The 27,472-nt window shown below is 39.9% G+C and overlaps 1 protein-coding gene across 2 annotated transcripts in view; it reads left to right on the forward strand.

The window, feature by feature from the left end:
- The window catches only part of SERPINI1 (serpin family I member 1), a 54,529-nt gene that overhangs the window by 9,082 nt on the left and 17,975 nt on the right, over positions 1–27,472 (forward strand). For both annotated transcript variants that reach the window (XM_064457936.1, XM_064457937.1), the window contains 4 exons: positions 19,245–19,512; positions 21,302–21,532; positions 24,229–24,423; positions 25,292–25,496. In XM_064457936.1, the coding sequence (XP_064314006.1) occupies positions 19,263–19,512; positions 21,302–21,532; positions 24,229–24,423; positions 25,292–25,496 (881 nt within the window). In that variant the 5' untranslated portion in view covers positions 19,245–19,262. The remainder of the gene's footprint in view (positions 1–19,244; positions 19,513–21,301; positions 21,533–24,228; positions 24,424–25,291; positions 25,497–27,472) is intronic.

Genomic DNA, 27,472 nt, shown 5'->3' on the forward strand with positions numbered 1-27,472 from the left:
ATTTTTCTGACTGTCTTCTGGCTTATACAAAGTACAGTTAATTAAGACATGCTATACTTTTTCCCCAGAGTCAAAGTGTAACGTTCAGCTGGCCAACTTGCATGAATAATCCATCACTCCGAATCATTAATTTAGAAGACAAGCTATGGTAATTGATGTCTTTATGCAAGCTATGGAAATGCTTAGGAAAATCACTTATTTTTCTTGTTGGTACTTTTTTTTATTAATTTGTTTTAGAATATTTCCAGGCCTGAGTAGCGTTCACTCAGGTTCATCTGAGATTAACTGTTTCTGTGGGAGCATAGTGATCTTGGTTTTGAGTAAAAAATCTGAATATTTTTATTCTTAAATTCTATTAAAATTGTAAGGTTAACTTTGGGCTAATCTTGTGTGCATATACTGGCTGAACCACTTCAAGTTTTGGAAGTTTCTACTAAAGAGGCCTGGCATAGTGATATTAGCAGTGGCCTTTACATGATAAAAACGCCTGTCAGAAATTGTGACACTGTTGTATCTTGTGATGCATACAGGGATTGCAAGCACCTATACGGGCTGTTTAGGTTGATTATTTAGACCTTCTTGTATTCTGATATGTTAGAAATGGTTGCCTTATGAGTTAATAGCATGTTCTATATCAAAGGCTGATGACTTGTATAGTTTGTTGAAGACTTACACTTAAAGGTAATTTAGCATACAATTCATGAAGTTTGCTTATATGCTAAATTATACTGTAGCATTCATGTCTGTATGGCAAGAAAAGTTAACAATTTTGTTTTCTTTGTAGGAATCTCTTCACTTTCACTCGTAATTGAAATATTAGGGTTTGCTAGTCTACAGTGATACATACGAATTTATGATTATTTTGTCTGTCTTCAAAACAAGAAAGGTGCTTTTAGGCTAGTATTTGAGTGGGAGCTGACAGCTTGGTGGTATTTCAGAAGCGGAATATCAATAACCTGTAACAAAGGCATCAGGTAGCTGAGGTAAAAGCACCGAGTGGCAACGGTTTTTGTATTGCTCAGATGAAGGTAGTTTCAGCGTTTTTTTCTTCTATTGCCAGTCTCTTACACTTAAAAATGTCTATTCTATCTCTAAATTCCTCCTGTATCAGCAGCCAATTTGTTTGTCTTCATTTCAACCTTGCACATTGTATTGCAGTTTCAGGAAGGTTATGGACTTTTCCTCAAAGAGACTTAACATTTATCATTTCATAAGTTCATAAAATTATTTTTATGTAAGGTTTTTAATGCATACACACAGATTTCATATATGCAAAATATGACAGAATTCAAGTCTTGCCATTGACTTTAATGGGTCTTGGCCTATATGTACATAGTGCTGTGATGTTTCTATTTCGTAGAGCAAACTTCTTAAATACTACCCGTGTGTTCAGTATGAAATGCAAAGTTCTACATACAGTCTTTAAGGTATAACAATTCTGAAAACAACCAGGTGTATGGATTTTTAGTGTTCTTTTTTTGTTTTGTTTTGGTTCTACCCTGGAATATTTACTTCCCAGTTAGGCACCAAAATAGAGGCTTGTTATCTCATGTGTTTGGCTCTTCCTGTTTGCTCTCACCTGAGCCCTGGTGAGTGTGCTGCACTGTCAGAAATCCAGCCCTGAATTTTGACACTATATATAGGAACAAAAGGAGAACACGTTCACAATAAACTGGCATTTGAGCTAAATTTAAGTAGGCTTTGCCATTTTGGCTCAATTTCATAAGGCATAGAGAAGTATGATATTGCTGATAGCTTCAGTTATTGAAAAATGGTCATCACAACTTTTACCAAGTGGCATGTATCCTGTTAATGCTTCCTGTGGACATACAGTGACTTGGCTCTGGGACATTAAATGCATATTTGGGCTGTGTAACTAACATTTCCCCCCCCCCCCCCCCACTATGGACCGAGAGGCTAAACAGGCAAAATTTTCCAAAATGTTTTTGTAATATTAGTTCAAGCCAAGAGAAAAACTCTGCAATTTTTCAGACCTTTTAAATAAAAGCAAAGATGCGTAGTGAACAGAACTTGCTTCCTAATGTGGTTTATGTGCCAGCCATAAAACTCACAAAACGGTGACTACTTCTGTGTTTCCAACCTGATGCAGAACAGGGATTTGAACCTTACTTGCCTGTTTGCCAAGGAGTTCCCAAATCATTGAATTCAAAGATATTTTGAGCTGGACCTTTCTTGGTTTTCCCTTTGCAGTTGTTTCATTTTGTGTAGAACATAGATCAGGAGCAGGTTTATATAGTCTTTCTCTTGCTTTCCCTCTCATGCATCTTCCATGTGATATCATTACTCGTTAGGTAGATAAAGTCCTTCTCAGCACTATTTCAGTGTTGAAGAGACGCATGGTTTTATGATTCTTAAAATGGGGCCATAGAATGTATATGGGTGAAGATGTATATGTGTATGTATCTTTTTCGGAACCTGGACGATGGAGAAAATTTATGCTGTGTACAAAGAACTTTGAAACTCACTCTTCTAGTTCATCTACTTTCTCAAGTCATGGTCAGCTGGCTCCAGACATGCTTGTCTAACCTTCTCAAGGGGATCTAGCGGATACAGGTAGATCTAGAGACTTCCCCAGGCAACCTGTTCCAGAGCTTCATTCCTTGCCAGCAAAATGCTATTGCTGAAGTCCAGCCTGACGTTTTGTTACACAGTTTGAGACACTTTTCCCATCCACTATGTGCACAGAATCAGAAGAATATTTTAATTATTTTTATTTTATCTGCTTCCATGATTGATATCAAAGATGGAGGCCGGAATTACATTTCCCTAAACTGGCTAAATTTGAGCTTTTAAATCCACATTACTTTCATACTTGGCTACCTCAGCTGGCATCGTTGGTAGTCCAATTAAAATATAAGCACCTGCCTTAAAGAATTCATAGCTAGACTGGTGTCAGTCAAGCTTGGAAAATTACTTAGACATAAAAAGTACCTCTGGTCTTTGAAAGACACTGCTTGAGAATATAAGCTTTTATTTCATAGTAACCAGCTTGACCTCGTTGACAATTAATTAGCAATATCATAAATGAAATACCGTATCTGAGACATCCGCGGTTTGATCAGGACATTACAGGGAAAAAATTCTAGTATGCGTTGCTGGATAAAGTAATCTCAGCAATCGTTAGAGGGAGTGGTGTGTTGCCGATGTCAGCAGGTGAATATGGTTGCTTTTCTCTTCCTGAACCAATTCCGCAAAAAGACAGTGCTGAGACCTATGAAAATCTGAGTAACGTGAGGACTTGGAGGTAGTTAGTGCTCTAATTTGGTAACGTCATGGTCTGGCTCTTTCTATATAAACAGGTTAAACTAGTAGAACCTTTAAAACAATTACAAGGAAATGTTTGTTTAATAAGACTGTAGTAAAGATCTTTTTTCTTAATGCAGGCTTGCTGAATGGGAATGTAAGCAGTGTTTGAGGTTAGGGATCAACTGTGGCCATTCAGGCTTGTAATTACACCTGTGGTTAAGTGTGTTTTCAAGTCCTGCTGCACTGAGTTTTCTTAATACATTATTTTACTCAGCCTTTTGTTGCTCCTCCTAGTACATTGTAACAATTTCTGAAACTCTGTGAATCATGGGAAAACAAATGTTAGGCTATTAATTTTTGGCTACACAGAGACATAAATTTAAGTCTTACCTAGGCAAGTGTGTGGTCATGTTTGACATCATTATTATTCTGTTTGGTAGCTGCAGTAAGCATGCAAATATTACAACTCTATAGGCAATGAAGACTGGATTGTTTTAAGTCTAGCTTCCTAATTTAGCTTTGGGGAAAAGATGTACAGTGAACTTTTATTCCATTATTATTAATAGGCTCAGTTACTGCAGACTTTGGGAGCTATTAAAAATATGTGTTCTGTTTAAGGTTTGATGTCTGCTGCAATTGGCTTCCCTATATTTTTATGAAAACAAGCACAAAGCTGATGTCTCAGCTGATCACTGTTTGCTCTTTAAGCTGTGCAGAAATCCATGCCATTGAGCATCAAACAGGATTGGACACCCGATACAGTTGAGCTGTTGTCCCCTGTAGACAGGCAGTTTACTACTTAAAACAAAAGATCTTTGAGGATTGTTCTTTACTTAAAGGCTTTTTATCTTCTGCCTTGGGTGCCTTTGCACAAAGAAGAAAAACTTAAGAACATTAGGTAGATAATTTCATACCCTAAGTAATGTTACCCCTCTAAATTCTACCACCATGCCTGCTTTTCTCCCTCTAAGAGATGGGCTAGCCATAACTTTAAACAGTATCTTACGTATCACAATGATAAAGTTTATCTGGTGATGAGACAGAGGTGGCTGAAGTATAGAATCTAGCTGTCACAAGGTGTACAGTTGATCTATGTGTGTTTCTTCAAGGATTAACAGATTCTTCATGCTATTAGAGATGAGCTTTTGCCTATTTACACATTGGTGTGTATTTGGATCCAATAGAAGAACTGTTCTGTGGTGAATAACTCAAAAAACATGCATGCTTTGGGCAACACTTTGCATACAGCTGCACTAGCTCCGGGAGGTCTGTATGAGGCAATGCATTCTGGTTGATTATTGGCTAATGAGTTTACTGCTGAGATATATTGATTGAAAATTAAAACATCTTTTCTGCTGTGGCTGTGTTAATGGAGCTGGTTGGCAAAGACTAGGTCTAAACTCCTTGCTTTGAGGTACAGCTGTCCACTGTGCCCATTTAATGACTTAATGTAGACGTAACGATCGGGTAACCTGGGGAAAGCCTGAAAATTGGGATCTTATAAGCAGCACAAGAATTCAGCTTAGCCTATTTAGTTTTCAAAGCCACGCTAGTTAAAAAGATTAACCTAATTTTTAATAAGAATGTGTATATTACCCACCAATGTAAAATATTAGACGCGCATGAATCATAGCATGTAATAAAAAAAATGGGAGTAGTATTAAAGTCTCTCTAACAAAAGGTAGAGTTTATATTAACTCACCATAGGAAATCCTAGAGGACACACGTAAGACTTGCTGGAAAACAGGTAGTCTGCTTTGGGGAGGGGGAGATAATGAGGTTTCAATTCTCATTTTTCATTCTGGGTGTTAGAAATAATTTGATTACCTTCTGTAAGGTATTGCAGTTTTCGAATTACAAAAACACATTTAAAAATCTTAAAAACCCCAAAACCAAACCCATAAAAAACCCAAAACAACCAACTAAACCCCAAACACCCTCTGTAAAACATACCATGACTGTGTTTATATAGCCACAGGGAGATTGTGTAGATGTGAGCCAGTGAGCAACAAAAGTGGACTATTTCTTCAGTACTTTGTGAATTGCTCTTGTTCATGTGAATTGCTTTAGCATTTAGAATCAGATCTAGCATGATACAAACTTCTCTGTGTGGGAGAATAAGCAAGATTAAGACAAATTCAGCTCCCTGCATGTGTTGTTTAAATGGCTCATCACTGAGAGGATACTTGGAACAGCATCAGTTCCCATAAACTCAAACCAATGAGGCTTGAAGAGTGATCCGCAGAAGTGCGCTTCAGGGCCAGATTCCACCTTCCAGACGCAGCTTGAATACTGGACTCTAAACTGAGCTGTTCTGTCCGTGGTGAGCCAAGAGGGATGTATCAACAGCCATAGGTCTCCAAGGCCAGAATAAACAAAACTGTTAGAACAAAAACGTGAATATTTTCTCCCCCTGACACCAGTAAAATAAGCCTCGTTTTTTGCCTCTAACTGAAGAAGCTGTATTTCTTTGGATGACGCATATCTTCTGTTGTGGATAAGATACCTGCACAGCAGGGATTGGGTGTTTTTCCCCTCTGTCTTTCTCTTTCCGTTTCCAACTATCCCATTTGTTCCTTGAAACTGCTGCTCTTCCAGATGTTCTCTCTGAACAATTTCAGTAACATGTGGGACACTGGATTTGCCTCTTCGTACCCTGCCAGCTCACCCAGTTTGAACAGTATGAGGCTACTACTGTTTCCTTTTGGTTTTTCTTTTCTTAAGCCAGTAAGTTCATGGATGTTTATGAATAAGCAAGAGGGAGAAAGGACTTGAATGGTGATGTGGGAAAAATGAGGATTTTAGTGGCAATTCTGTCCACTTTGCCATGCTAGCTGATTTTTTCCTCCTGTCCAGATGCTGTGTGAGTTGTTCCATTGCCCGTGTTGGTGTCTGTAATCATGTCTGTAATTGCCTGGGTTGCTTCCTTTTTTTTTTCAATATTTACAGACCTGCTCTCAAGTGGAAACAATATAAAATTGAAGTTCTGGAGTTGAAGAAATCATGGAGATTAGACAGACAAATGAAAATATTTGAAAGTATGTGAAAACTACTAGCAGAGCAGATAGCAATGATGCTGAAGCCTGAGAGGCAACAATTGCAATTGGCCTTAGGGCAGGAGAAAGGAGAAGTTTAATTTTATTTTCTCGTGGTCTTTCCATGCTTCCCATTCCTTCGGGAAGATCAGTGATCAGCATCCTTCACATCAAAAAGAAATTCTTATCATATGCATTGTTTGGAGTTTTCCACTGTATGAAATACAGTGAAACATCCTGCTAGTAGCTGAATTTTTCATCCAGATTATTCTGTAGTTTTTAGAAAGAGTCTTTATTTTGTAACAGATCTTACGCAGTTATCTTAGATAAATATTTGAGGTGGTGAAGGTTACATAGTAGTGTGAAATTTTTTCTCTCAGTATTACTGATTTTGATGAAATGTACTTGTTCATTGACTCCATTTTGCTAGTTCAGAAGTAAACACCCTCTGAGTGACTCTTCTTGCTTGTCCTTTCGTCTCTGGGGCTTTTGTCCAAGACCAGCTTTACAGGCTGTTTTCATTTTGATTTTTGTATCAGCTGTGGCTCTGTTGGTCAGGCTCAGCACACTTGCCAAAACAGCTCTTTCAACTGATTTTAAACACAGTCTCTCACAGGTCCTGTCCTGCTGTGCCAGGACAGCTCTATTAGCTGGATGGTAATGGCCTGGCCACCTCTGTGGGCACGGGGCCCTGGCTGGCTCCAGAGCAGCTGCCAGCGCAGAAGGTGCCAGGGCTGCCGGGGTGGCAGGGGGAGCTCTGCTGGCATGCCGCTGTGCTCTGGAGATGGTGTCAGCCAGCGTGTAATACCGGCTGTTGCTGGCGGTCAGGACTGTGGCTGTCAGGACGGTCTGCCTGATATATGCACTTGCTTCTAAGAGTAATTGTAGCTGGCTGGAAGCTCACCAGTGGCTGCAGCGATCTCGCATCTTGTGTACAGAAATGGACTACGAAGCTGAGAAGTGTTACAGAAACAACATCTGTGCATTATAAATAACAATCCTTGTAATTATGACTTGCCATTTGTAATTAATCAGGGTAGAGTATCTACTTTTAATGCTAGGGTTAATTGGTTAGGGGCTCTGATTTTTTTTCTAAAGCAATCTGTATATCTTACTGTTCTTTGAGAAACTAATTCTGATCTAAATAGTGTTAACATAAGTGAATAATAACTCTCCTGGCAATAGTGACAATACCTAAATGTAAGTGGAGCCCAGTGTTGATTGCAAAAGTCTGAAGCCAGTATTGTTTTGTAGAAAAGCAAGCTGGTTTGTATGTCACACTTGCTTTCAGTTTATGCAGTGATAGACCTCTTTTCTGAAACCCTGAGACATTTTAATTAACTGTCTTCATCTTCTTGACATAGGTATATCCATAGCCTGATCTTTTTTCTTCTGAAGTCTTGTGAAGGAAGCTGAATGATGTATTGAAGAATTAGCTTTTGCTTTGAGTTTTTGAAACACTGTTTCACAGCTAATGTATACGTTGTCTATTTAGTTATTTTGGGATGACTTGGAGACTATCATTCTTCATGGCATTTTGTTGAAGACCTTTTAAAAAATTTCCTGGGTTGGTTTGTAGGCTTTTGAAATGCATTCAGCAAAACTCCTCCAAAGACCCACAATTTTAAGGTACTTTTGATGCTGTATTCCCTATTTCTATGAATCATTGAATAGTGAAGATAAGTAGCTGTGTCCCTCAGTCCTCCAAATTTTCGAGGTTGAAAATCGGCTCTAAGAGCTTGTACAATGCCAGGCAAAGTATATAGTCTAATGTAACATATCTCAAGTGACTTTATGCATAAATATGGAGTTGTAAGAAAAAGTGTATGGCACTTGAAACATTGTATTCCAAACTCACTGGCTGTAAATGCTTCCACAAAATGTATTATTAATATTTTTTGGTTCTGCTGAAACTGTAATATCATAACGCATTACAGCAATGTCTGTGACATAAGTGACAGCTTTCATCACTTATAAAACTACGCTCCAGTACATGCAGTAACGTCGCCTTTAGACTTAGACTGCAATGATTGCATCTGGCAGTTGCATATGGTGAAACTTAGCTACTGCCCTTTTAATTAAATTATAGTTGGAAGCTTGCTTCTGGGAGCCTGCTGATTGACTGAATTTCACAGCAAAATAACAGAAATGTGACTTATTGTAAGTAAGGGAATTTGCAGTACATGCAAGAGCAGGCAAGAAGTTGTTTTTGTATCTAAACCGATTGCAGTGTGCCATCTCTGTTGCTTCCGATAGAAAAAGACCACAGCAGACTGAGATCACACCCTTCCTTTCCCTTCCTTTCCCAAACCACCCTAAGGAAATCTGAGGAAGGAAAAATAATGCTACTGTCTCATTTGGGGCATCTTACCTAGATGGCTGCACTGTGAGTGGAGTACTATGTTGACCTTTTCATTCTGTATTGGGTCTGCGTGGCAAGGTTTGGCCAGGGGGCAGGCTACAGGGGTGGCTTGTGTGAGAAGCTGCTAGATGCTTCCTCTGTGCACAACAGAGCCAATGTCAGCCAGCTCCAAGACAGATCCACTGCTGGCCAAGGCCGAGCCCGTCAGCGCCAGTGGTAGCGCCTCTGGGATAACAGTTAAGAGGTGAAGTGCACAGCTGCAGCCAGAAAGAGAGGGGTGAGAAGATGAGAGGAACAACCTTGCAGACTCCAAAGACAGGGAAGAAGGAGGGGAGGAGGTGCTCTAGGCACTGAAGCAGATTCCCCTGCAGCCTGTGGGGAAGACCATGGTGAGGCAGGCTGTGCCCCTGCAGCCCATGGAGGTTAACAGCGGAGCAGATATCCACCTGCAGCCTGTGGAGGACCCCACACCAGAGCAGGTGGGTGCCCGAAGGAGGCTGTGGTCTTTTGGGAAGCCCACATCAGAGCAGGCTCCTGGCAGGACCTGTGACCCTGTGGAGAGAGGAGCCCACGCTGGAGCAGGTTTGCTGGCAGGACCTGTGGCCCTGTGGGGGACCCGCGCTGGAGCAGCCTGTTCCTGGAGGGCTGCACCCCGGGGAAGGGATGACACTGGAGCAGTTTGTGAAGAACTGCGGCCTGTGGGAAGGACCCACGCTGGAGCAGTTCATGGAGCCTGCCTCCCGTGGGAGGGACCCCACTCTGGAGCCGTGGAGGAGTGTGAGGAGTCCTTCTCCTGAGGAGAAAGGAGCAGCAGAGACAAGGTGTGATGAACTGACCCCAGCCCCCATTCCCCATCCCCCTGTGCTGCTGGAGGGGAGGAGGTGGTGAAAATCGGGAGTGAAGTTGAGCCTGAGGGGAAGGGAGGGGTGTGGAGAAGGGGTTTTAAGATTTGGTTTTTATTTTCTCATTACCCTACTCTGATTCAATTGTTAATAAGTTAAGCCAGTTTCCCCAAGTTGCGTCTGTTCTGCCTGGGATGGTAACTGCTGAGTGATCTCTCCCTGTCCTTATCTTGACCCATGAGCCTTTTGTTATATTTTCTCTTCCCTGCCCAGCTGAGGAGGGGAGTGATGGAGCAGCTTTGGTGGGCACCTGGTGTCCAGCCAGGGTCAGCTCACCACACATTAAAAAGAAAAACAAAATCCAAAAGTAGAACTTATCAAAATTGATTCTTGAGTGCCTCTGACTAAGACCAACTTCCCCTGCTGTGTCCCTCCTTCCATAGTAAAATCAGTCCTGAGAGCAGGTTCCTGCTGCTGGGCTCTTAGCTCTGAGGTAAGGCAACTTTCAGGCACCTATGTGGACCTTTCCGTTTGTGTCTTGCTCTGTTCTTGTGGTAAATCCCGCCATTTCACTTCTGAATAGAAGATGATGCCCTGAATTTTAAACTTACTGCAAAATGTAGAACAAAGAAGTTGAGATCCTGTCACTGTTTTGATGGTATATTAAGTTTTAATTTGTTAATGAAATAGTATACACAGAAAGCTGTCTAATACCAAAACAGGCATAATTGATGCTTCTGAAATGAAACACAGTGATTCTTTCAGCTAGTTCTACTCTTGTCGACAATGAATCGAGTTCAAATCTTCACCCACAACCAGTGTGCATGGGAGTGACCTCATTCAGAATGGTGTACAGCACTGACAACCCTCATAGGAAACATAAATATAATATATATTAAAAAAAAAATCAGTGTGTGCTTGATTAAGCTGTTTCTATGGGACTTGCCAGGTAGACACCCCCTTCCCCCCACCCTACCCCCTTTGATCTATTGAAAGCAGATCCAATGTTCTATTTCAATCTCTAGCCTTGAAGTTCTCCCTGCTCAGGCTTTGTTGACTTTCTCGGAAGGGCTGTGTGCACACCCCCAGTCCTGAGCCTTTTGAATCCCCAAATTCTCTAATCTTTCAGATTTCTTCCTTCACAGAGCTTCAGGTTTTTTGTGTTTTCTTATTTATAGCTTTTAGTTTGTAGGGTACGTGGTAGCTGTCACAAATAAAAGCACTCTGCCAAACAATTTCTAATTCTTTTTTTTCTTCTGGCCAGAAGAAACAAATAGCGACATTGTATACAGATCCTCACAATTGCAGGCCTTATAGTAGTAGTTTTTTAAATAAGACCACCTTTTCTTAATTGTCTAGACATGGATTTAGATGTTTGCTTTAGGCTATTCAAATTTAAGTATTTTGGACATAGCTTCTCAGCATCTCTTTTTATTTTTTAATTGGAGCTGAGGGATTATGCTTGAGGAAGCTCAATTAAGACAACTTTGGCTTGCGTAATTGCCTCAGCAGGTTAGTGAGTCAGTGCCAAGCTCCATGAAAGTTTAAAAACATTTGGCTTTTAATGGTAGAAATTACCAATATGAAAGTTTTCAGTGTATCATTTTCCTTTCAGGGTTCTAGAAGCTGCTGGTGTTATGCAGTCATTTAAAAAAATAGAAATAAAGAATCCTGAGGGGCGTGCCTTGCTGTGTGTGGAGGGGCAAGGCTTTAGTACAGTCCAAACACTTCTTACAGAATGACTCTTCTTTGCTCTAGTCACTATATACTAGAGGTTTAAATACCCCAGTATTTGATATATTATTTATTGTTATTGTGCTGCTCTCTGACATTAACCTCAAGGTTTCCTGCTCCAGAAGGCAGTGACTCCATAATTGACAGATGGAGATAAAATCCTATAATGTTGTTACTACTGTTTGTGCAGATTGAAATATGGATGTCATTGTACATCTCTGAAACTACCAGATTCAAACAAGCTTAATGATTCTAGATGTGTCTGTAGAATCTCTGTTTGACAAGGTCATATGCTCACATAAGCTAAGGATAAGCATTTTTTAGGGATAAACATGTTTTTGCAACACAGAAAATCTAAATGCATACCCTAATACGCAGGAGTTGACTTGCGGGCTAAATGTAAGATGTCATAGCTAGTGCTTATGTGCCTGCCTGGTATCAAGAGGCATGTGAAACTTCATGACTGTTACCACTTCCAATAGCCAAACTACTTCTAATAACCTAAGTACTTTGCAGAAACCTTCACATACTGCTTGCACTGTCCATGATAGCTGTAACTGAGAATGTTTTATGGACATGTCATTATTCTCCCATTTCCTTGGGTATATTCTGCTGGCTATAAACAATAATACTGCATGAATTGCATGTCTGTTTCTCTGAGAACTGGTACTTTCATTTACTTCCTGTCACTTTCAGGCAGGGTCTCCTGTATCTCAATTCCAGATGTAAGCATACCCTAGTAGATTGTGTAACTAGACCCTAAGAGCAGTTGGTAGGATGTAGATTTCCCATTTAGATACTTGATTACAGCAGTTAGCCTTTGCACTGCTGTCCCCTGTATACCTGCCTGCTTTCACTTGTTATGTAAAAGAAATTATTTTTAGGTTGGAAGAAACCATTTTTAGTTAGAAATTATTTTTCAGGTTAATACAACTCTGTTTATAGCCTTGTTTCACAGTACGCTGTCTGTTGGTCCTCATGCTGGAGGGATAGAGCGGCTGAATGAATGGGAGGGAAAAAAGGATAGCGAACAAAGTAAGCAGCTGATGCGAGGAAGTGCCACATTACTTCTGTGGGATTTTCTAGAGGTAAAACCACAATGTTCCGGGGGTGAGAGCAGTAATGCTAGCTGGAGATGCAGTTTTTGCCCAATCTTTAAATAAATAAAAATCTGAAAGGTGGGATTCCTGGACAAAGCAGAAGGAGTTGGGGGGAAACAAAGGATTCTTATATTGTTCTGCAGTACAAACTGATCCAGTGGATTTGTGAGAGTCTTGGGGTTTGTGGTAGCAGCCACATTCCGGGTTGTTGCAGGGCAGCATGCTCGAGGCAAGCCTAAACCAGTCCAGGAGCTCTTCTTCCCCGCTGTGTACCTCCTTTGCACATCCTTGGGGTAGCCATGACAACCACTGCCTGGTCCTGGTGAACAGCTAATGATCTTCACTGCTCAGTGCCTCTCCTCTGCTCAACTGGTGCTCGCTGGTTTCTTTTTGGAGAGAGAGTTGTGTTGATTCTCTAAATTGTTATTACTAGTTATGCAGTCCCTCCCTCTTTGATGTTGTATTGTGTGGTAAGATTGCCAACAAGAAATCATCTAGAGTAAAGGTGCCTCTGGCAATTGTCATGTTTACTAACTGGCAAAGCAGCAGTGGCTGAATTTCACCAAACTTGTCTGGCCTTTGATAATTAATCTGTCACAAACATGATACAATTATGGTTTGGTTTGAGGGGAAGGAGGAGGCACTGAGCTCCTACCTGGATAGACAGTGGTTTTTTTTTCCTCTGACCAGCAGGGCTTGCTCCCTAAGTAAATTCATCTCTTGCTTATAAAATTGTTCTGCCAGACTTCTGTCTGTTCCTGCAGATGCTGCTCTTTACAGGAGAGAATGTAATCAATCCTGTTACTTCTCTTGCTTCGCCCCCCACCCCCAAGCTTTTCTTTTATACACTGATCAGAAGGAATCAGCAGTTTTCTCGTTTGTGCTTCCCACAGCTTTGGTGTTTAGCTTGCATGTAGCCAAGAGTAATCTTGAAGGCGACTAATCTTAGTTTAGTCTCTGTGTGCTGAGGAACTAAGGCAATATATCACAGTTTTATTCTGTAGGTTTTTAAAGCCATAAATGAGTTTTTTTATAAAACCCACAGGCTGTAAAGGGGTAAAACCCAAGGAAATTATAACGCTTTTTTTCAACCTGTCTGGCATGCACAATGTACTAGAATTGAACCCTTAATTGAATTTTTGGCACCTTCTTACATTGAGTCCAATTCTTACTGTTTCAAAATTCATGGTACTTTGTGAACTCGGTTCGAGTTTGTTGACATGGTATCTCTCAAAATATCTTGGCATACAGAGGCTGCTTGCCCCTTTTGAATTTTTCTGAAAGCATATGTAATCAGCTGAATAGTTCAGAGCTTGTGGGTGTGAGGGGGCGATGTTGTTCTACTTCCTCTTAGTCATTCCAGCCCTTATGCTTGGGGAAAGGCAAGAGCTATAGTTAATCAGTCCTCTATTCTAGCCTATGAATCCTGTTCTTCAAACATTATTAAAAGTGGCGTTCCCTCTGCCGCTGTGCAGGAGTACATCCGTGCTGGCCGCAGGGCAAATGGACAGGAACGCTGCCTTTACATGGAGCTGGTTGTGACCTGCTGTGAAAATGTGGTAGGCTGAATTTTGGGACTGTCTGAAACTTTGAGTTGAAGTTCAGTTCCAGGGAAACTAATAGTGACCTCAATGCAAGTGGCTACTGAACGACAATTATTTGGAATCTTTCTTTATTATTTTAAGTAATATGTGAGGGAAGTGGCAAAATATAAGAAAAATCAGGAAGAGATGAGTGCCTTCATTTAAGGTGGCTCCAAGAAACTTAAACCCTGTACAGAACAGTGTCCAAAAGCAAAAGTGTCCCCCAGTCAAAACAGGTATGTCTCTGTGCCCAGCGCAGGAACACCAGAAGGATGGTGTAGGACTGTCAAACCAAGCAGAGCTGGTTTGTAAGTGTATGTATACTATGTATGTATGTACTAGTATGTATGCATACCAGGGAAGCCCATTTACATTGAAGTTGTGGTTAAAGTCACCAAATAACACCTGCATGGTTACAACTGTGCAATAGTGTCTCATCTGGAGGTACAGGTGTTTCTCAGGGTTTTGAAGCGATACTGCATTGTCTAGTGTTCTGCTGCTGCTTTTTTTTTCTTGAGAACGGTTGCAAGCGAGAGCAAAACTCTCATACTCTGACAAACCTCAGTAGCTAGCAATGATTTGTGATACACAATTGTTTTCCAAGAGGAGGTTATTGCAAGGAGAGTATTTGTCTATTTGCACTGATTCTTTGATTGCCTGGTAGGAGTGAGTGGTGTTCATGCATCAATTAAGGTAAAATAGAACAAAACTTAGATTCTCTCTGAGACTGGCCCTTAAATGAGAAGTTCTTATCTTTGGTCTTAAAATCCATGTGATTGAGGAGTGAAAGTAATTTTAAGAGCTTTTTTTTTTTTTCATTCTTATAGGTAGCCAATAAATGCAAATGTATGCAGTAACATTTGAAACTGATGGTTCTTGATTTGTAAACATTGCTCAGTGTGGACTTGCACTCCTTTTCAGCTGATGCAGTATTATTTAACTAGATTTCATCGACGCAGAACAGCAGTGACAGACTGTACTGCTGATGGCTCTGAGGAAGAGACTAAGAAGACTGACTAAAAAGTTTGATACTCATGGGAGCTGTTCAACTTCCTGGACGTACATTACGTAATGTTCAGCTTAATTTCTTTCACTTAAAGTATGTTTGTGAATAGGGTACAGATAATTTTAAAAAATGCTCTCTGTACTGCTGCAGAAACAAAACAGAGTGCCCTTGACTCTTACTGAAGAGAGATGCTGAGAACATGCTGCACCATAATAAGTGTTCAGCTGTTTGTTTGGATCAAGACCTGCTGCATGAAGAGGCATGAGGAAGCATAAAACCGAAAGTAATATAGCCTGAAGTAAGGCAGAATCAGAGAAGCAATAACTGTGATGACTAGAATGATAATTAAGAGTTTGATTCCCAGTTGCCAGTAGAGCAGTGTGTGCTTGTACCAGAAGTGCAAGAAGAATTGAACTGAAGAATTTACCCCAGACATCTCAGACCAATAAGATTAGACTGTTGTCACACTGGCTTGCAAGGCTTGGTCAGGTGTCTGTTCTGTTTTACAGCCTCTTCCCCACTGACCGTCTCCCACAGATCTTCAGTTTGCTTTAAAACATCTTCCCTTACATTGTACTGTTATGCATACATTGTGAGAAAGGTATATTTTCACAAATACCTCGAGAGCGTGCTGCCAGGAAAAGAGCTAGTCTCATCCTCTGCCTATACCTGGGTGCTTGTTTCCACCTCCCTGACTCTCTTCGTTTTTCCTGGATGTGTCTGTGGGGAGCTTCACAGTGAACTCTATCAGAAAACCTCTCCAGACTAAAAAATGATGTGGAAGGGGAAGCGGGGGGGAAACCCAAACTGTTTGGCTTTAGTTCATTCCTACTGGGAAATTTCATTCTACACAGTTTAACCTCTTGCATTGCCATCATTGGGATTTAAGCATGTATTAAAAAACTAAGTTGAAATTTGGTACTTTGTCTTGTAAGAGCATTTCAGTATAAATCTTATTTGTCCCCATCTATGTACTTATTTTCTGTCCAACCTAATAATTAAAAATATTATAACTTGATTATTTCATCTGAAGAGCTTTTCAGGAGCGGTCAGGAAGAAAGATTACTTTGATTTGTATATAATTTTTTTTCTTAAGTATTATCTGATACAAAACATTTTATTAATATTCAAATAGTCTAACCTATGTGTTAGGCACTTCATTAAAATGTATAAATTTCCCCTCTCCCTCCCTCCTGCAATTATTTAAGCCTGTCTGGCAATAGCACATAGGACCAAGAGCGGTGATGGAGTGCTGAATAGCTGCCTCTGCAACTAAAAGGCTGGGGAAGTTTCCTTTTTTAAAATTGAAGATTATCTTATGTCTGTTGTAACCTTGTCAGGTCTCAAAGTGAGCTCAAACAGTTCTCGATACAGGTTGGGGGGGAACCTTAGCTATCTGTATAACTGCATCAGCATTGAGCAACACAGCTGGTTGGCTTAGATTAGGATGTGAGATTCCCCATATATGCAGGCCAGTTTAAAAGCCATAGTGATGCTTGGGGATCATCCTTAACAAACAAAAGATGAGCTTCTGCTTATCTATTTTTGTTTTCTGAGTACTGTTTCTGACACCACTACAGACCTCACGCATGATCTAAGTTTATAAGCCTTTCTCACCTTGTACAACTTCTAGGATGAGAGATTCATACCTGGGCTTGGTCTAGCACAGTGATATGCTGAATGAAGTCTTGTATTAGGTAGCGTTAGGAGAGATGCGTGCTCTTGCTTTTTAAATAAAGAAATCTAGAGTGCCCAGAATCACAAAACAGAAATCCAGTTATTTTCTGTAACAGAAACCTTAATATCCATAAGTCAATAACTAATAAATGGATAGGCTAAAAAAGAATTAAAATAAGACTTGATTAACTTAAAAACAGTTATTGGGGAAGTTTGTTGTATGTTGATAATGTTTTGGACAATAAAAAGATCATCTCAGTCTTTATGAAACGAATAGTGATGGTCATGGCTCAGACCAAAGTGTTTTCCATTGGGCGGCAGTGAAGTGCTGAATGGTTGTATCAGTGTACTGAAATACATAGTCAGCAAGTCATAAGGACAATATGAAGCTGGTGTTTTAGGCTTATATGACTTATTGGATAGGCTGGGAGAACTGGGTTTGCTAAGCCTTGAGAAAAGGAGGCTTAGAGGAGATCTCATCCCCATGTACCAGTACTTAAGGGGTAGCTACAAAGACGACGGAGGCTCCGTCTTTACAAGGAGTCCCACGGAGAGGACAAGGGGGAACGGACACAAGTTGCTCTTGGGGAGATTCCAATTGGACACGAGAGTGAAAATTTTCACAGTGAGGACAGTCACCATTGGAATAATCTCCCCAGGGAAGTGGTTGACTTGGCCACGTTAGACACCTTCAAGAGTCAGCTGGACAGGGTGCTGGGCCATCTTGTCTAGACTGCTCTTCCTAGAAAGGTTGGACTAGATGATCCCTGAGGTCCCTTCCAGCCTGGGATTCTGGGTTTCTGTGCCATTCTTAAATAGAATCAGAGCCTTCAGTGGAGATTCCTGATACCTTGTAAGAATCAGAGCAAGACTGATCAGGTAGTCCGGAGAGATGAAGTGATGCCAACATAGACGAGGGCTTATTTGAAATAGAGATAAGGGGCATGTTTCATACATGTATGGAAGCAGTCATGAGAAAGCAGAAGTGGGGCAGGGGAGAAACAAGGCTCTAGCTACTGTGTTGCGTTAAGCGCCTGTCCTTTTCCCCTGAAGCATGTATGATTGCTGCACTGGTTCATCTATTTAATTTTCTCATAAAAATATAAACAAAAGGCTGATCCGTGTCTAGGGGACAGGAAGAATCTTAACTAGTGACTGACTGCACCAGTTGCTGCCAAGGCCCGTATGTGTACCCTGTTGCTTTTTATATTTTCTCTAATTATGCTTAAATTATATATCATTCAGTGTTGTGCAAGTTAATTAGATAATGCTGCATAGTCCTGTGAAGATGAAATGCATATTATAAATGTTGCATAAAGCTTACTAAGGGTCTCTGTGTCAGGTATATAGAAACCCGTGATAACTGCAGACACAGGAGAGCTGGGAAGCATAAGGCAGAGGCACTCAGGCTGGCTGCATGCAAATTGACTTCATTCGAGCAACAGAATAGCACATTCACTCAAATTCGTCCCATGCTGACAAGCCCTGCAGACTGGCACAACAACATGTAAACACTTCTGGACTAAAGCTTTTAGTCTTGTCTAACTGACTGCTTCAGGAACCTTTGCTTCATTATGTGTTAGAGATACCGTAAATGGCAAAGAGAAAGGACTGAAAAGCAAGCTCTGTTGGTTGGGCATTTCTGAACCAAGAGATTTGGCAGTAAGTGGGTCATATGTCAAGGTAGCATGAAGTTTAAAGGAAAAATGGAAAGCTGGAGACGTACATACACTGCTCCAGGAGCTGGCATTTTAATATCAGTAGCTGAGTGATGAGCTAGACTAGGCTAGAGTGAGAACTGCTGCTTACTGAAGCAGTTTAGCAAAGCTTGGAGGATGGATTAGTCAAAAACATTAGTGCTAACACTTTTTTCAGTTTAGCTTACCTTCTTGTTCACCCATTGGATCTTTCTCACTGGTGTATACAATAACTTTGTCCTCTGAAGATCTCTGAGCTGGTGTTCTCTTAGCTAGCATAACTACCTAACTTCACCGTTATTTACAAACAAAAGGGATTTCATTTGGTAGCTAAGGCATGATTTATTTTTCTTTCAGTTAATTTTTGGCTGCTTGCCCTGTGTTTTGCAACTGAGCAACATCATGGTACATTTTGTCACCTGTATCAGCAAGCTCTCTTACAGGGCTTGAAATAGTTTTACCAGTTTGGGGCTTAGAATGACTTAAGACGAATAAGTTTTATCTTTCTGGAAGGTCAAACAGAATAAATGTGGATTTTTAGATCTCCTTGGTGAAAAAGTACAGAAATACGTACTAATTCCAGATCAACATTGCTCAACAACAGCAGCAAAATTAAAAAGTAAAAGTAGGAAGGGAGTCACTATGTCTTTGTCTTTTTATGTAGAAGCTGCGTTTTGTTAATCTATTGCTGAAAGATTTCAAAAGCATAAAGTCACAATATGAAGTAGGTTATTTTTTTCAATAGATCATTATTTCTGTTTGAACAGTACATATATTAGTTTCTCCTCCAAATAACTGAATTGTGCATTAAACTCCATATCTAGGGGTTTTTTCCCACACACAGATTTAAGGCTAAAAGTTTACTATTCTTTTTCTCTCTCAAGTTGAATCTTTTCTTACTTAAACAAGGTAAACTTATTTTCTTTAAAACTTTCTTGCAGATCTGAGAATCTTAAGACATGTATCTCCTTGGACTGTTGTCTTTGCTTGTTTTGCAAAGCCAAGCCTTCAAGACAAATTTTCCGGATGAAACCATTGCTGAGCTTTCTGTGAATATTTACAATCAGCTGCGAGCTGCAAGAGAAGATGAGAATATTCTTTTCTCTCCTCTAAGCATTGCAATAGCCATGGGGATGGTAGAGCTTGGAGCCCATGGAACCACTTTGAAAGAAATCCGACATTCCATGGGTTTTGACAGCTTAAAAAATGGTAAGGCCTTTTAGTCATGTTTTACTATGGGGCTTTTTGTCTTAAAGAAACAGATGGCAGTGCCTGAACAGCGATAGAAGGGGCCTGGGCATGTCTGTGGGTTATTAATCAGTAGGCTTCCTGCCATCCTGCTTTGCGGCCTGAGCATGCGGAAGCATGCTTCAGTGGATTCCCCGTAAGCTGGGAGATGCAAACATACAATCCTGGCTTCGGCACCTGAATCTTAAGCAATTGTAGTTAACTGTTGATCTTGGTTTCCATCTGCAAAATAAGCATGCCTTTGCCTCTAGAGTTAAAAGAAGATTTTTTTAGGAACATCTTTTTTAGGGATTATAATGAAACCTGAAAAGGAAAGCAGTATTTTTAGCAATATTGCTTATAAGAAAGTGTGAAAATCTTAGTATTTTAACTAGAAATGTCTCTGACGCAGCTTGTTTGGTTCTTGTAGGTAGAACCTGTAGGTTCTTTACCCTAATTCTGTGTCACTGATGTTCTGTCTGCATTGCATAATGTTGCGCACAGATACACAAGCTAATTTAGGAAATATAAGCATCTTGGCAGTTTCAGCATGACATGACACATGTTCCTACCAGCCTTTCTGAGAAGCAGGATTCGTTTCTTCAGCAGAGAACACTACTACCACACCGTCCCGTTTGTAGTATGGGAAGAGCCAAGTCGTGCGCCTGGATGTAGGGCTGTGCTGTGGAGTGCAAGCACGCTCTGCTAGCGCAAGCAACTCCGATGTGACTGCAGATGGAAGTGATGAGTGAATGGCAAAATGACTTTGAAGAGGCAATTCCCATGAATTTTGATGTCAAAGTAACTGGTTTGAAGCATGAATGAAATTTCTTATTTGTATGATGTACTGGACTTCAAGTCTTTGGTGAAAGGATCTTGGGGAGGAATTTCTGAAAACAGTGTTCAAGATGTATTCAGCAGTACCACTGCAGAGATTATGCCTCTCTGTTTCAACTACAGCACATATTTAGTTCTACAGTTTGTCTCTAAAATGTTGATAAGTTATCTCTTAGCTATAATTGAAGTTACGCAGTTGATATGAGCTGGGCCATCCACTCTTCTTGCATATGAATGGTATTCAGTGAAAGTACTCCAATGGTTTCTGCTTGGAATATATCATTGCATTCAGTTTTTAAGGTTTATTTGGTTTGGTGGGGTTTTTTTTGTTTTTTGGTTTGTGGGGTTTTTTGGTTTGGTTTTTAAAATTAGAAAATGCAGCTTTAGGTTGACAATGCAACAGTACAAGATTCCTATATTAAAGCAGACTACCTTAATCCTCCTCAGGATTCCTCATTGCCCAAGCAAATGATCCTGTACTACCCCGTACAGGATCCTGGCAAATTCTAGACCTGTTTTTTGCAGAGAGGAGTCTATGGGGAAGTCCTTAGCTTCAAAACTTGATGTTCATTTTTCCTTCAACAACTGGCTTTTAGGATGTAATGAGAATTGTTAAGGATCTGTGGTGGCAAGGTATAAAAGTGTGACTTACAAGAATAATTTTTTTTAATTACTCTTTTGCTGTTGAGATGATTACCATTGATAGTTTTGTCTGTGATGGGATCCAAATGTCTCATTAATTACACTAATTATAGGTAGTAGAAAAAATAAGCTCTAAATGATAATGTTCTGCCTTGTGGATTGTTCTTTCAGATCTGAAGGTGTGTGTAGGTTTAGGAACAAGTTTGCATAAAATGTCTTTGTGAACTTCCAGCAGAAAAAACATGGAATAACTTTCTTTTCTGAAACACTGAATCTGTTTTTCTTTCCTCAGGTGAAGAGTTTACCTTCTTGAAGGACCTTTCTGATATGGCAACTACTGAAGAAAGTCATTATGTTCTGAATGTTGCTAACTCTCTCTATGTGCAGAATGGATTTCATATCAGTGACAAATTTCTGCAGTTGGTGAAAAAATACTTTAAAGCTGAAGTAGAGAATATAGATTTCAGCCAAAGTGCAGCTGTAGCTACCCACATCAATAAGTGGGTGGAAAATCATACAAATAGTAAGTCCATGTGACTCCTTTATATACTTCCTGCAGTAAGTGTTTGTACTTCCAAAGTTATACAGTGTTGTTGAGTTGTTGCCTTGGCTTTTATCTGTTCTGTTTGAGACTAAAGTATCTCCTCCCATGAAAAGAATTCTGGTATCAGCTCTTTGAAACAACATTTTGGTTCTTGTGCAGGGATGGTCTGTCTTAAGTAATATTAACCACTGCTAATCATACAGTCGTATCTGTCTGAATATTTTTTTCCCATCTTACTATCTTAAAGTACCTGTAACATTGAAGGCGAACATTTTAATGGCAGGCATTTTAATAGTATTTTTAAACTGATTTTGGTATTAAATTACAACAAAATAGATAAGTACTATTTTTAACTGCAGAAAAGTTGTCTGCAAAGGGATTATTGGCCTATGCTTTGGATGTGTGGAGTGTCACTAGCTCTCTGAGGAACTCATAGTTACAGGGTAACTGAGAAACAGAGTACTAAGGAATACAAAAGATAATTTTTAACCACAAAATCAGATCCTGTAATTTAATCTTTTCCAATGTGAGGAAACTAGATAGCATGTTGAAAGAGTAGTTGATTTTAGGAAGACTGTCAACAGAGTTTCACAAGAAAATTTTGCAGCAGGGGAGTAAGCACAAAATTACTGATGTAAATATGCATATTCTGATCTGCGTGCTGTAGTGCTTGCTTCGCTTGTGGAATCCCAAAGATGTGACATTTTCTGAATACATGCAGAGTCTCAAGGTTTGGGAGTGAAGTTAGTCCCCTGTTGTAGGGATCAAGGCATAATCTCGTTCTAGTTCATCTGGCACACTCTGGAGGTTGGTATTTTAAGAGTAATTCAACAGGGATCTGGCTTTAACATCAGTTGTACTATTGTAAATTTGAAAGTATTGGAATCTCCTGTAAGGAATTAACACATCACTGTGTAGTCTGAGCATTTAAGAGTCCCTAATGCTTTATGGAAATGTATGGCTCCAAAGTGGAAAAACACTTTAATGCTGTTATTCCATTTTGGAAATAATCTTTTTTTTTTTTTCCAAGGGAAGGTGGCAGCTATTATATTCATAATAAATTCTGCCCTTTATCTCAAGCTACAGAAATAGAGGGAGTGTAAGTGATGCAGCAGATTGCAGAGTGTTTTCAGGGAAACGCGGTGTCTGTCTGAAGGAAAAGGAAAATCCTCTTTTAGAAAGAACAAGTTCTCCTGCTTAATACCTGCCTCATGAGCTGACCGAGCTCATAACCATTGCCCTGGAAGGAGCTGTGCGGGGCTAACAAAGGCAGCTGTGGGTCTCTTAACATTACGTTGCGATAGTAACAGTCCTTCAGCCGGGTCTCTGACCACTAGATCTCATTCTCTCCTGCCTGCCAGCACTGACAGAGGAGGCTCATTTTCTCATTAGGAAAGGGGTACAAGGCAGGCAGATTTCCAATTCCAGCATGTTAAGCACAATGGGAGGCTCGGAGCAGAAAACATAACTGTCAAAGGTTTCTCTGGCCAGAAAAATTCATAACATACATTAGTGTATTAACAAGATGTGGCTGAAAAATGTAGGGGAATATCATATACCAAATAGGAATACCCTTCCGGTTTTTCCATTTCCACTTAATTTTTCCTTTTTTTTCTTTTTCCAGCCACAGAGAGTGACTACGGCAGTAGGGGTCACATAATATTTCTAAGAATGTTCTAGATAAAATGAAGTATGAACAGCAACCCAGAAAAAATACTGCCCTATGATACACAAATTTCACACCAGTTAGTCGTTGTCATGCGCTCCAGAAAGCAGAATTAATCCATATTTTAAACCACAGATTAAGAAGTAAAAATCAGATTGAGGACTGCGTTTATTTTAACACCTTGCATTGCAATGTCGGGTAAAAATAGAAGTGAGCAAGAAAGCTATCTGAAGTAGGGTGTAATTCTTCCAGAATAGTGGCAAATCTGGTCAGTGCACCACATTTAACAGACTCAGAATTATTTTGCTGAAAAGCAAGGCATTTAAGATGAGCTAAAGCAGGTAACAGACTGTTTTCTGATGTGAGTGATTTATTGAGGAGTAGGAGCAAAGCAGCTGCCATGCTCAGCTGACATACCTCCCATGAATAGAGCAGATGCTAGATGTTTTTCTCTTTTGCTTTTCAAGAGCTAATGTTAGTGGAACAAATGCTAGGAATTCATGGGTTTTTTTATGATTAGTCCTTACTTTGAAGCCTGTTGGACACTTACTTGATTAGAAACTGAATACTTCCTTCAAAGGTGGCCCAGGTGAAGTTCCAGTGGGTATACTTACACACTTTAAATTAAGCACCCATTTAAGTGCTTCTTTGGATTGGAGCCAAAGTTTGTACAAGTTGTGACCTTAGGAGGGTAGCACTGAACTGTATTATAGCACCAGTGTAAACATGCCTTACGTGACCCCTTTTCCACTTAGTTTCATTGTGGGGTATATTTAAGCAGTGATCAAGAAACAGTTGACTAACATGTACTCGATGGAAGGGTTTATGCACCTACACTGTGATTTAGGTTTACAAAACACTGGCAGTTTAATTTGAGATTTAATGGAACATCTGAATTGGAAATTACACGTTAGCACAGCTTTTTATTTTCTTGCATTTTTCAAGCTGTCTTAAGTTTTGATTTAATGCTCAATTTGACATGCAGACTGACAGTTGGTTTTCTTCTTAGATATGATCAAAGATTTTGTCTCTTCAAGAGATTTTGGTGCCCTAACTCATTTGGCGCTCATCAACGCAATCTACTTTAAAGGCAATTGGAAATCACAGTTCAGACCTGAAAATACAAGAACTTTTTCTTTCACTAAAGATGATGAAAGTGAAGTGCAGATTCCAATGATGTACCAGCAGGGAGAGTTCTACTACGGTGAGTTGGAGCTTTAGCAAATTAAAGCTGATAAGTCTTCCCTTAATAGGTTTGTTGCAGTAATACTCATTTATATTGTCAATTCATTTGCCTAGAATTTTAAATGTGGTGTTTGCCCAAAGCAGGGACTCTGGTTTCGATGTCTTTTTTTGTAACGTGTGTGCTTGTGTACTCTAACAAGATAGCAACGCTTATAATGACCTCTTAATCACTTTTTTTAGATATGTGATTGGTGCCGTCTGGTGGATTTCAGAATGTTTATCCGTTATATCTAACCTGTTTACAATTATTGAGCTAGTTCTGCTTCTCACTAAAATATTTTTCTTGTGCTGTGCTAAATATTAAAATGAATAATGTTTGCTCATTGCTATTGTAATACCCTTAAAAAGGTAAAACAGACATTCTTTGAACAGCAGAACTAATGATCTTTTTTATCTTGAGTTTGAATTCCAGGTGGGTTCTCCAGTGTCTAGCAATGGCAGTATTTCACTCAGTCTTGTCACTGACATTTTCTCTCTCCTGAATAAAAAAACCTCTGCCCATTTCCATTAAAGTCTTGGCAGCCTTAACAACTTCAGGGTTCTCTCTGTCTAACCAACGGAAGTTAGGTAATAGGTTCAGAAGTATGATTATCTACAAACTGTGCAATTGCATAAGCTTGTTTTCTTTAAGAAAGCAGATGTAAGCCTCAAATCCTATGATGAGGAAACCAATTTAAAATTTACACAGAATAAAGAGGGTCATTTTTGTGTCCGGTATCTAGTAACTACTGCCTAGTAGTAACCTTCTGTTCTGCTTTTTTACTGGAGAGAGGGGAAAAAGAAAATACCCTTAATAGCTGCTTGTTGTTGTTGTTTTTCTTTTGTAGGAGAGTTCAGTGATGGCTCCAATGAAGCAGGTGGTATCTATCAAGTTCTGGAAATACCATATGAGGGAGATGAGATTAGTATGATGATCGTTCTTTCCAGACAGGAAGTTCCACTGGTCACATTGGAACCACTGGTCAAAGCCTCGTTGATTAATGAATGGGCTAATTCTGTAAAGAAGCAAAAAGTGGAAGTGTATTTACCAAGGTGAGAACATGCTCCCATGTCAATCGAAGGGCAAAGGCTGCATTCAGGTTGATTGGAATAGCAGAGTAGGTAAAACTCAACATCTTGAGCACGTCAGCAATTTTGTAGCACCCACAAGAAGGTTGCTTTGACAAGAAGGCCCGGGGTGGGGGTGTGCAGAGCAGAACAATGGCTGTTTGAGCAACATGTGAGCGCTGCATTTGCATCCCTTTCACAGTATGCTCCAGAAAGGAGAATTTCATCATCAGGAGTATATCCACTCTGAATGATGTTCAGAGCATTGCAGAGCTCATTATGGATAAGTCCCATTTAGACAGGAGCCACAGAAATATTGCAAGTCTGAATTAACAAAAGATAAAATGTTTCATTTAGGACCTAATTAGATTTCTGTGTGCTGCTAATTTAAAAAGTTCTAATGGTGTGTGTCTGTGTAGATACAAATGGTTGAGTGTTGAGAGGTAATTCCAGTCAATTTGTCTTTTTTCTGAGTTTCAGTAAGAGCTGGTTTCTTTTTCCTTAGAGGAGTGATAGCGTAACAAGACCTTACTACAAGAAAGGGTGAAACTTTTGTCAGTTCATGTGTAGACAATAAGTCGTGTGTGCTCAGTGGCATATTTGCTCCCATGTATCACTTGGTTATCTTTCCTAGAATTCTATTTCATCCACCTTCAAGTAGTTTTCATGCTTGCCCTACACTTAACAAGTTGTTTATTACAAACTGTCACTAATAACGTATAGTTGGATCATGATGTCCTCCAAGTGATTCATAATGATTTCAATGAAGAGTTTGTGTAACAATATGGCACAGGTTTGACGTAGATCACTTCTACTTAATCTACTTTTGTGGCACAGTGCAGCAGGTACATGGCAGCCGAAAAAATAAACTATAGTGAACCCTTTTCATCATTAAAAGAGCTCTTTGTTTTCAAGTGACTTGGAGATTTGAGTTTGTTATATTTCACGTGTAAAGAGCAAGGCAAGAATCCCTGCAATTTATTAGCTTCTTTTCTAAGCAAAGACCACTTTCAAGAAGCTAACTGCAGCTGAGCACCGTAAAACAAGGCTAGCCGGGATAAATTGGGTTGAGATGGACTGGTAGTGTCAGCGTGCCCTGATTCCAACTCACGTTGGAATTCTGCTTCTCTTCAAAGCTGTTACGCTTGGAGTCAGAGTGGCGAGGGAACAGCAGCATTTTAGGGCTATTTTTCTCTGCCCCATAGTAAGAGTTCCTTTCTTTTGTTAAGTAGCATTTCCTTTGAAGAAGCAGGGAGAGCAGCAAAGAGCTGCATTGCAGGTTCTATACAAACTGAACCTACGGTGTGCTATTCCTGTGATATTTTTGTTTGTTTTTCTCTCAGAGCTTCAGGTCCCAGGAGCTTTATTATTAACACTCCCATAAATTGCAGGGCAGGGGTGTTTTTTTCCTAGGCTGTTTCTCCTGCTGGTTTGGACAAACCTTATGTAGATGTTAATAAGAAGTAAAATATAAAGATCCTTCCATTGCTTAAGCTGCTGTTTTATAACTGGAGCATTTCACAGCCTGTGCATCAGGTGCTGAAGTTGGATATCTTCTCTCAAAGGATTGCTAATGTGAGATCGACCACAGAAGTCTCTCCCTATTGATTATATAGGGAATCTGTGAGAACTAGCTTACAACTTTAAGAAGCTTAGGTACCTAAAGCTAAATGCATGAATGTCATTGAAAACATATTAACTATATGTATGACTTGAATTAAGTTTACAGTTTGGGGTTTTGTTTGCTTTTAACCAAAAGCAGAGACACCAGCGTGCTCTGTAGCCGGGTTCTCAGACATAAGTTTGAGGCTTAGGTTTTGTGTGGTCATATAACATCCTTATCTATTCAGTCTTCAGGCCAGTTGTTATGCCTGTCACTCTTATCTGAGAACCTCAAAGAACTTGGCAAACACTTGTGATTTAAAGCTATACAAAGACAAAGGGTGTACAACCAGGTGCTG

This window comes from Phalacrocorax carbo, chromosome 7 (genome assembly GCF_963921805.1).
Source record: "Phalacrocorax carbo chromosome 7, bPhaCar2.1, whole genome shotgun sequence".
NCBI lineage: Eukaryota > Metazoa > Chordata > Aves > Suliformes > Phalacrocoracidae > Phalacrocorax > Phalacrocorax carbo.